Source organism: Trichechus manatus, unplaced genomic scaffold (assembly GCF_000243295.1).
Source record: "Trichechus manatus latirostris isolate Lorelei unplaced genomic scaffold, TriManLat1.0 scaffold00105, whole genome shotgun sequence".
Lineage (NCBI taxonomy): Eukaryota > Metazoa > Chordata > Mammalia > Sirenia > Trichechidae > Trichechus > Trichechus manatus.
In genome coordinates, this window is record NW_004444041.1 from 171,509 (window position 1) to 181,669 (window position 10,161).

The 10,161-nt window shown below is 37.4% G+C and overlaps 2 protein-coding genes across 3 annotated transcripts in view; one reads left to right on the forward strand and one right to left on the reverse strand.

Moving 5' to 3' along the window:
• LOC101341935 (placenta-specific gene 8 protein-like) overlaps positions 1–3,891 on the forward strand; it is a 5,920-nt gene extending 2,029 nt beyond the window's left edge. The window contains 2 exon segments of the mRNA XM_012557496.2: positions 572–686; positions 3,626–3,891. Coding sequence (XP_012412950.1) covers positions 572–676 — 105 coding nt within the window. The 3' untranslated portion in view covers positions 677–686; positions 3,626–3,891.
• A 4,696-nt stretch (positions 3,892–8,587) lies between these two features.
• COPS4 (COP9 signalosome subunit 4) overlaps positions 8,588–10,161 on the reverse strand; it is a 60,372-nt gene continuing 58,798 nt past the window's right edge. The window contains exon 9 of one of the 2 annotated variants that reach the window (XM_004383089.2): positions 8,588–9,899. In XM_004383089.2, coding sequence (XP_004383146.1) covers positions 9,843–9,899 — 57 coding nt within the window. In that variant the 3' untranslated portion in view covers positions 8,588–9,842. The remainder of the gene's footprint in view (positions 9,900–10,161) is intronic. The other variant, XM_004383088.1, reaches the window with a different exon arrangement.

The following is a 10,161-nucleotide window of genomic DNA, read 5'->3' on the forward strand; positions in this document are numbered from 1 at the left end:
CATTAGTAATTTTCCATTTACTTGTAAGTCAACACTAAATCTCTTCCCAACCCATTCACTGCATCAAATATTCTATCACTTTCATCTTCTTGATGAAATTTCTCACTGAACTTCCTGACCTGCTACCCTTTGAAATACTCCTGATGCTCAGTTCTTATCCTGGGATCTCCCTTCACCATCGCCCTGGAGATTCCATTGGCCTCTCTTCCGTGTTAGATTCCTGTTTCTTATAGCTCATATCTTCCTCTTTCTTGGTTTACTCCCTCATTTTGTGGAGCACAGGGAGGCTATGTGGGAGAAAAGAATTTTGAGACTTTTTGTTCCTGAAGCTCTTTATTCTACTTTTATACTTGACTGAGAGTTTGGTTGAATATATATTTTTCATATTATGTCACAAAAAGGCAATAGTTATATGGAAAAATGAATTAACATTTTCCTAAATGTAAACACCAAAAGTCTGAATCTCAAGATCAGTGCCTTCTGCTCCTCTTCAAGATGTTTCAAAATCCACAAGTCTTAAATTCAAAATAGATGTATTTAACAATTCTATTTCTTTTATATTTTTAAATAGGGATCCATCTGTGATGACTATCTGGTGACCCTTTGCTGTCTTCAGTGTTCTCTTTGCCAAATGAGGAGAGACATCAAAAGAAGAATAGCCACACGTACTTTCTAAACAGCTAATGGTGAGTCAATACAAACATTCCTCCCAGAATCTGTGGATTTTTCGAAATATAATTAAGGGCTTTGTAAATTATTCATAGTTTTGAATAACAATTCAGTAATAACAATTCCTTAAGTCACCCAAAGTGCTATCTTAATATAAAGATAGATTTTTATTTCTTCTTATGAAGAAGACAGCTTTACACTTTGAAATGATGTTTTAGGAATAATGAATTTTCTAGACTTTTCAGAATTCTGTCGGTCAATTGATGAAGACCTTACCACTTGTAAAATACTAGAGTAAATACTATGATAAGATACAAAAAGGTAGAATTTATGCCCTCTATTGAGACAAACAAATTTACATGGGATATTGACAAATAATAACAAAATAGCAGAGCAAATGAAAATTACATATTGTGTAATATTTGGATTAATTGTGGCATAAAGTATCTATCATAGTGAGGTGAAGTTAAATAGAAAAGTCCTGTTGGAGAAGGTGAACTTAGAAAGAGGTGCATATAGAATTAGAATATTTGGAAATATATAGAATTTCATAATTTGAAATTCAGTCAAGTCATTTTCAACTAATTGTTCCAAGATTCTCAGGATTAGCTATTGGAAGTGTAGAAAAGTGGAAATCAACATGATATAGGCAGTTTTCTATAGAATACATCTTGAGTGTGGGAAGAAAACGTTATTTTTTCCATTCTTTCCAATATCCCACTTCCTTTCTCAAGTGAGTGAGGGCTCTGTATAGGTTAAGAAGATATGTAAAAGAAAAAAAAATTATTTATTTAGCAAATAATGTACCAAATATCTACTATTAGGTAAGACATTGTGCTCTGAGGAACAAAAATAAGTAACTAGTCTCCTTGCCCTTCAAGTCTTTAAACTCAAAACAGAGGGAATTAGACAAGTCCCTAAAATAGTGCAGGGTTTCACTAATGCCTTTAGACAAAATGCTATGTTATCATCAGAGGAGGAAAAGATTGCGTCCTATAAAATACATAAATGAAATTTCCTTGAAAGAAGTGATTTTTAATTCTAAAGACGAGGTGTATATGAGGACCCCGAGAGAAAACAGGTGACACACAAATTATGATAATTCAAGGATTTAATAAAGACTACTTACCAAAGGTGTGGGTGGTAGGTTAAGGGGTATGACAAGAGCTGCTTCAGTAACTTGGCTAGGAACAGCTAAGCCCTAAGGCCCAAGGGAGGGAAGGAGGGAGCAGTTTCCAAAACCTCAAAGTAAAGAGTTGTATAAAGAAGGCTGCCCTGAAAGGAGCAATAACCTCTCAATAGAGACACAGGCAGCCTGAGGTGACCCCACAAAAGGAGCTACAGGGAAAAAATATCCTGACCTCACTCTCTGCTGGGCTTCCCAAACCCAAGGGCAGGAAAGCATTGCTATAGATCACAGGCCAGCCTCCTCCTAGGACAGAGAGGAGAGTGGACAAGGCTGGAAGTGGGTCAGATGAGGCAAACAGAAGAGCTCTGGCACAAGATGTGATTTTAATTAATAGAAATGGAATGTTGCTTCTAATTAGGAATATTAGGAATATTGTAGCAGAAACAAGAAAGAAAGGAAAAATAAAAACATTTTTATAAGCTTAGGCCCAATTTGGCTGGACAGAGGGTTAAAGCAGGAAAATTATGAGAAACAAGATTTTATAAAGTGAGGTGGGGCCTTGGCATGCAATGTTGTGAATAATAGGCTAATTATTTGGTAAGTAAAGGGACGTTACTGAAGGATTTAAGTAAGGGAGAAACATGAATAGAGCTATACTCCAGAAAAATTAATCTTATAATGGTATATAGCACAGGCTGAACAGGGTGAGGCCAGAAGCAAAGATGTGGAGTTTGATTGCTACAATAATTCTTATTTAAATAAATACATGAAACGATATGGATAAAATAGCTCTCCACACTTATATAAAATGAGTCTTGACATCTGATCTTTACAAATATACAAACATCTGGAATGGGAGAATCAAGAGACAAAGGATAACAACAAGATTTATGTTAAAAATAGATTGAGACAAAGGGACACAGGAGCCATCTGAAAAAGTTCCCAATAACTCAAACTGGAACAATTTGAGCAACAAAATAAAGTGGTACTGAATTATAACCCAAAGCATGAAATAAACATCTTTGAGTCCTTACTGACATAAATAAATGATGAAATAAATAAATGAGAAGAATAGACACATTTCTCATATAGTAAAATTTCAAATAATTTTATGGAGATACTCTGCCCTCAAGGAGTAGGAACATGAATTCTCACTGCTTAAGTGTGTGTTGTGCATAGTACTTCCTTCCCAAGAGTACAGGAGGGAAAGGGGGGAAAAGGGTGACTTTACAGTGGAGAAGCCTGACAAAACCACCTCAGCCTGGTGATCAAAGTTGACATCATCCATGATAACTCATGTTGTTACTACATACCCTTGAGATGATGTGATGAGAATGGCACTTTACCTCTGTGGTCTTTCTCCAAAAAACCCACTAATTACAGTCTAACCACGAGAAAAATATCAGACAAACCTAAAGTGAGGCATACTCTACAAAATGCCTCCCCAGTATGCCTCAAAACTGCCAAGTGCACCAAAAACAAGAGAAGTCTAAGAAATTGTCCTAGTTTCTTAGGACCGTAAGGAAACACACAACTAAATATAATATGGTATCCTGGATGGATAAAGGGCATTTGGTAAAAACTAAAGAAATCTGTATGAAGTAGGAACTTTAATTCATAATAATGTATCAACATTGGTTCATTAGTATGACAAACCTACCATAGTAAGACATTAACCATAGGGGAGACTGGGAACAGGCTATGTGAGAACTCTGTGCTATCCTTGCAACTTATCTGTAACTCTAAAATGATTCTAAAATTAAGTTTATAAAATATAAAAACATATACTGGTAAAATTCATACCTACGCTTTGTATGTCCCTTACAGACAGAAAGCTCTTATTGAAGCAACTAAAATCAGCAGACACCTCTTCAGCTTAAGCACTTCTCCACCTTTTGCAACTGAAATATTATGAACAAGTTTCATCACAACAGATGGGGAAAAAAATCAAATTTTTACACATTTTAAATGAATGCTGTCCCTTAGTTTTGCTAAATGGTCCACCTTAGTTTTCCCTCCCTTTCATGCTATCAAATTTTCTGGCTTATAAATTTTGAAGATTACATTTGAGATATAAATCAAATAAAAGATTTTACTAACAAGATTCTTTGTGCTTCTTTACTCTCGTTAAACTGGCTTTGTGTCATTAGCTAACTTCAAGGGTCGGTCTCAAAATCTCATAATTTGATTTCTCAGCCTGAGACCTTGGTTCATAAGCAACTATCTCACTCTCATCTAAGAACTTTAAGAGAAAAAAAAAAAAAGACTATGGATGACTATTCCAGGACAATTCTGAGATATTTAGCCAACACTTTTGCTCCTTCTCATGTTATGTATAATTACTGTTAATCCTGGGAAAGCAAGACTTTATGCAAACTACACACCATGCCCTGCTTTCAACCTGTAAGACTCAAGGTTTGTTGTTGTTTTCTTTCCCTTTTGAATATGAGGAATCAGAGCAAGTACTAAAAATTTAATTATCAAATTCAGTATGGCTCAATTTTGGTTAAATATTGAAGGAGAAATGCGTGAAGTAACATATTTTTTTCACAATTCTTATCCTGTATGACCCATGTGCAACATTTTCCATTGACGAAACTCTAATTCCCCTTAATTCTCCTCCTACACTTCCAACTCCATTTCATTTACTGATGGTAAATTATCTACCTTATAGGTTGTTTTAATTTCCTAGGGCTGCCATAACAAAATTCCACGAAGTGGGTTGCTTTAAAGAACAGAAAGTTATTTTCTCACAGCTCAGCAGGCCAGAAGTCGAATTCAGGGTGTTGGCAGGACAATGCTTTCTTGTCAGCTCTAGGGGAACATCTTTCCTTAGCTCCTTCAGTTTCTGATAGCCTTGGGCATTCCTTGGAGAAAGATCAGCACATACTGTCTTCCCCTGTGTATTACTTTTTCCTTTTAAAAAACACAATTTAAGAGAGATTAGGATTAGGACCCACTGTCCTCCGATATGACCTTGTTCAATTTAACTAGTAACAAAAGAAACACCTTATTTCCAAACACGGTCACATTTATAGGTTCAGAGGTTAGGATTCAACATATCCTTTGGATGGACACAAATCCATAACATACGTTCACTGTGAAGTTTCAGTGAGATAAAATGTAAAACCACCTGGAACTTAGTAGGCAGTTAACAAACTTGGGCAGCCTACCCCTACATTTACTTACCCTATAGAAATGGGTGCTTTTGCAGGATCCTATCCTGGATCCATTCCTTTCACACCTTATTTTCTCCTTAGATGATGCCATCTACTCTCATGACTTCAGCTGCCAAGGAGAACCCCAAATCTATACTTCCTGTTCTCCCTCGCTCCTGATCTCCAAAATGTGTCTTTGCCTACTAGACAAGTGGACCTAGGTGCCCCCTACACATCTCTACCCAACAGGTCAAATGATATCACCACTACTCAGTTATTACAGATTATCAGTCACCCCTGAATTATCTCATCACACCATCTCTTCCCCCTATATCCAGAAACCAGCTTCTGTCACCTAAATTCCCCTTGAAACCTCCACTAGACGATCTATTTTGTTTGCTGCTATATGCCCAGTGCCTAGAACTGTGTCTAACACCTAGTAGGAACCTGCTTAAGATATTTATTGAGTGAATTAATCTGTCCCCTCCTTTTCACCTCCACTGCCATAGATGTAATCCAAAATTTCATTATCTCTTTGGAGGATCATGTTCATAGTCCCTGAACTAGTCTCTCTGCCTCTAGTCACTCAAATTCCCCTTGCCTTCTCTCCAATCCATCCTATACAGTGCCTGCCATAAGTTAAATTGAAATGAGTCTGTGAACTTTCTAAAACACAGACCCCAACATTTTTTCTGGTCCTTTACAATGTAGTCTCAATTTACCTCTTTTGCTTAATCTTCTGCCACTTTTTTCCTCTCAAAATTCCCAATTTTCTCAGCCTTCAACACACATACTTTTTTTTTAGCTTTTTTTTGTTGTTGTTGTAGTTTAAGTGAAAGTTTACAATTCAAGTCAGTCTCTCATACAAAAATTTATACATACACTATTATGTGACCCCAATTGCTCTCCCTATACTGTGACTTTCCACTCCTGATTTCCCGCATCCATTCAACCAGTTCCTAACACTCTCTGCCTTCTCATGTCACCTCTGGACAGAAGCTGCCGATTTAGTCCCGTGTATCTACTTGAGCTAAGAAGCACACTCTTTACAAGTATCATTTTATGTCCCACAGTCCAGTCCAATCTTTGTCTGAAGAGTTTGCCTTGGGAATTGTTTTAGTTCTGGGTTGACAGAGAGTCCAGGGGCCATGCTTTCTGGGGTTCCTACACTCTCAGTCAGACCGTTAAGTCTGGTCTTTTTACTAGAATTTGAGTTCTGCACCCCACCTTTCTCCTGCTCCATCAGGGACTCTCTGTTGTGTTCCCTCAGGGCGGTCATTGGTGATAGCCAGGCACCATCTAGTTCTTCTGGTCTCAGGCTGATGAAGTCTCTGGTATATGTGGCCCTTTCTGTCCTTGGGCTAATACTTTCCTTGTGTCTTTGGTGTTCTTCATTCTCCTTTACTCCAGGTGGTTGGGATCAATTGATGCAACTTAGATGGCCACTTGCTAGCTTTTAAGACCCCAGATACCACTCACCAAAGTTGGATGCAGAACATTGTCTTAATAAACTTTGTTATGTCAATTGACCTAGATGTCCCCTGAAAGCATGGTCCCCAGACCCCCACCCCTGCTACTCTGTCCCTCGAAGTGTTTGATTGCATTCAGAAAACTTCTTAGCTTTGGTTTAGTCCCATTGTGCTGACTTCCCCTGTAGTGTGTGCTGTCCTTCCCTTCACCTAATTATCACCTACTATCTAGTTAGTGAATAACCCTCACCTTTCCTCCCCACCCTTGTAACCATCAAAGAATGTTTTCTTCTGTCCACTCACATACTTTTTTAACATTTCAAATTCCAGTTGTTCATTGCTGGTATATAGGAAAGCAACTGATTTTCGTATATTAACCTTGTGACCTGCAACCTTGCCTAATAGCTTATTTAGGATTTTTAGGTCAATTCTTTGGAATTTTCTACAGTCATGTCATCTGTGAACAAAGTCAGTTTTGTTTCTTCCTTTCCAACCTATATACTTTTTATTTTCCTGGGTTTTTTTTTGTTGTTGTTATTGGTGGTGGTGGTCTTTTATATTAGCTAGGACTTCCAGTGTGCTATTGATAGGAGTGGTGAGAGGACTCATCCCTCCCTTGTTCCCAATCTTAATGTGAAAGTGTCTAGTTTCTCACCATTGATGTTAGCTGTAGGTTTTTTGCAGATGTTCCTCTTCAAGTTGAGGAAGTTCCCCTCTATTCCTAGTTTCCTTAGGGTTTTTATTACGAATGGGTGTGGGATTGTCTCAAATGCTTTTTTCTACTGATATGATTATACGATTTTCTTCTTTAGTTTGCTTATGTGATAGATAACATTAATTGATTTTTGAGTGTTAAATCAGCCTTGCATAAAACCCACTTGGTTGTGGTGCATAACTCATAATATACTTTGTTAGATTCAATTTGCTAGTATTTTTTTGAGGATTTTTGCCTCTGTTCATCAGTTGTTGGTCTGTAGTTCTTCTTTCTTGTAATGTCTTTATCTGGCTTTGGTATTATGGTAATGCCACTCTCATAGAATGAGTTAGGAAGTGTTCCTTCTGCTTCTATTTTCTGGAAGAGATTATAAAGAATTCATATTATTTCTCCTTAAATGTTTAGTAGATTCAAGAGAGAAATCATCTGGGCCCGGTACTTTATTGGTAGATTAACTATAGATTCAATTTCATAGCTATAGGCTTACTTGAGTATTTTGATTGTCTTTTAAGGAATTTGTCCATTTCCTCTAACAAATATGTGGGCACAGAACTATTCATAGTCTTCCTTTATTATCCTTTCAATGTGCAAGGAGTGATAATCACTCTTTCATTTCTAATCTCAGTAATTTGTGTTTTCCCTCTTTTTTTCTTGGCTAGCCTAGCTAGCAGTTTATCGATTTTATTGGTAAAGAACCAGTTTTTGGTTTCATGGATTTTCCCTATGGATATCTTGCTTTCAGTTTCAATGATTTCTGATCTAATTTTTATTTTTCTTCTGCTTGATTTAGGTTTACATTGCTCTTCTTTCTCTAGTTTCCTAAGGTGAAAGCTTAGAGTATTAATTTTAAATTTTCTAATATATGCATTCAATGCTTTGAATTTACCTCTAAACACTGCTTTTGTTGCATCCTACAAATTTTCAGATTGCATTTTCATTTAGTTCAAAATGATTAAGCACTTGGCTACTAACCAAAGGTTGGCTGCTCAAATTCACCCAGAAGTACCTCAGAAAAAAGGCCTGCAGATCTACTTCTAAAAGATCAGTCATTGAAAACCCTATGGAACGCAGTTCTACTGAGATACAGGGGTCACTATGAGTCAAAATCAACTCGATGTTAACTGGCTTGATTTTTGGTTTTTTCCTGATAGTCCCTTAGAAATTACTCTGATTAAGTAGATGCCCTTTGTTATGAAGAGTGCTGTTGGCATGTTTCAAAATGGTTACATCCCCCTGGGCATTTCAAAATGGTTCATTTTTCCCTCTCACTAACCATAACACAAAGGAATTTTTCTCTAAGGTTGTTGTTGTTGTTAGATGCCATCGAGTCAATTTTCGACTCATAGAGACCCAATGTGACAAAGCAGAACTACCCCATAGGGATTTTTTAGGCTATAATCTTTACGAGAGCAGCTGCTGGGTTAGTTCAAACAGCCCGTCTTTTTTGTTAGCAGCTAAGCACTTAACAACTGCAACACCAGGGCCTCAGACTGGAAAAAAAAAACAGTTGTCATCAAGAGGATTCCTGACTCATGGTAAGCCCATGTATCTCAGAGCAGAACTATGCTCCATAGGGTTTTCAATCTTTGATTTTTCAGAGGTAGAACAGCAGGACTTTCTTCCAAGGAGCCTCTGGATGGACCTGAACCTCCAACCTCTCAGTTACCAGCTGAGCTTGTTAATTCATCATTTCCACCAACAGGGGCTCTACACGCAGTCTCTAGCAATTCATCAGTTACAATTTAAGTGTTCTTACAAGTTACTGGCTCTAGCAGCTTCTGCTCCTGGGAAACTGATCTAGGCTGTGATCTCCGTATTCAGCTGTTTCTCTAGTTTTAGTGATTGGTGGTTTGACCTGTGACCTCAATTCTCTGACGGATCTAAGTCCTTGATTTTCCTTTTGTTCAGCTTTTGTCTTGTTATGACGACAGGAGTGATGACTTTCAAGCTCTTTACATGCTGGAGTTGAAACCAGAAGTTACTCACATACTCTTTTTAAATCTTTTCCCATTTTCTCTATAAAGCCGGGGAGTAGTCTTGCCAGACTTCTCTCTGCTAAATGAACAGCTCTTCCTCATGTGCTCTACTACTTTGTGCAATTGCAAGTATTACACCTGCTGTCTATCGGCTCTGTGACTCTATGAATGCCTAGAGAACAGATACTACCTCTGTATTGCCAGAATATAGTATAAATCAATGTCTGCTGAATTAAAAGGGAAAAACTATTGTTTGCTAATTAAAAACAAAGTACTATTTTTAATTGGCTCATTTCTCCATTTATTAGAATAACCACATTTGGAGAGGCACAAAGCACTTAAGTTTTACATGACTACAAAGTTATCACAAATTCCAAACTTTTTAGCCACAGATATTTCACTTACTCCATTTAAAGAAAAAAGTTTTCAAAACATCTCAGTTAGTCCGATACACAGATACCCTAAATATATGGGAACTACATTATTTTTAAATGCTTGCACTTCCTGCTCTACGAATGTCTTCTTTAAGTAGAATCCAGCATAAAAGGGATTGAAATGTTTAAGGTCATGATGCAAATGCTCTGGAGACAAGTGAAACTAATCTGTACAACATGGAAAAAGATGTAGTGTGCACTGAGTTCTGAAGGGTTCACTGAGCCATCTGGGCTTCCATGGCTTGTGCTGTCCATTCTGGTGCTGTCTGACTGATTTTCTCCAAAAGGTTATTCACTTGGAAACAAAGCGATTGAATCTGTTTGTCCCAGGTTGGCAAGGCTTCTCGTGCTAAAGAAAAAAGGAATAGTGTACAAAATTGGAATTACTCCTTTGTATTCATAGCAAATGTGCACTAAAAGATAAACGCAGAAGTATTAATTTTTAACAGTTTATGCCAAAACTCTTGGCTAATAAAATTAAGCAATAGTTAAGAAAAGTACCCATGGATGAGAAGGCAAGAGGAGACAGGAAAGCTGGTTATGGGGAACCCAAGGTTGAGAAGGGGCAAGTGTTGACATGTCGTGGGGTTGGCAACCAATGTCACAAAACA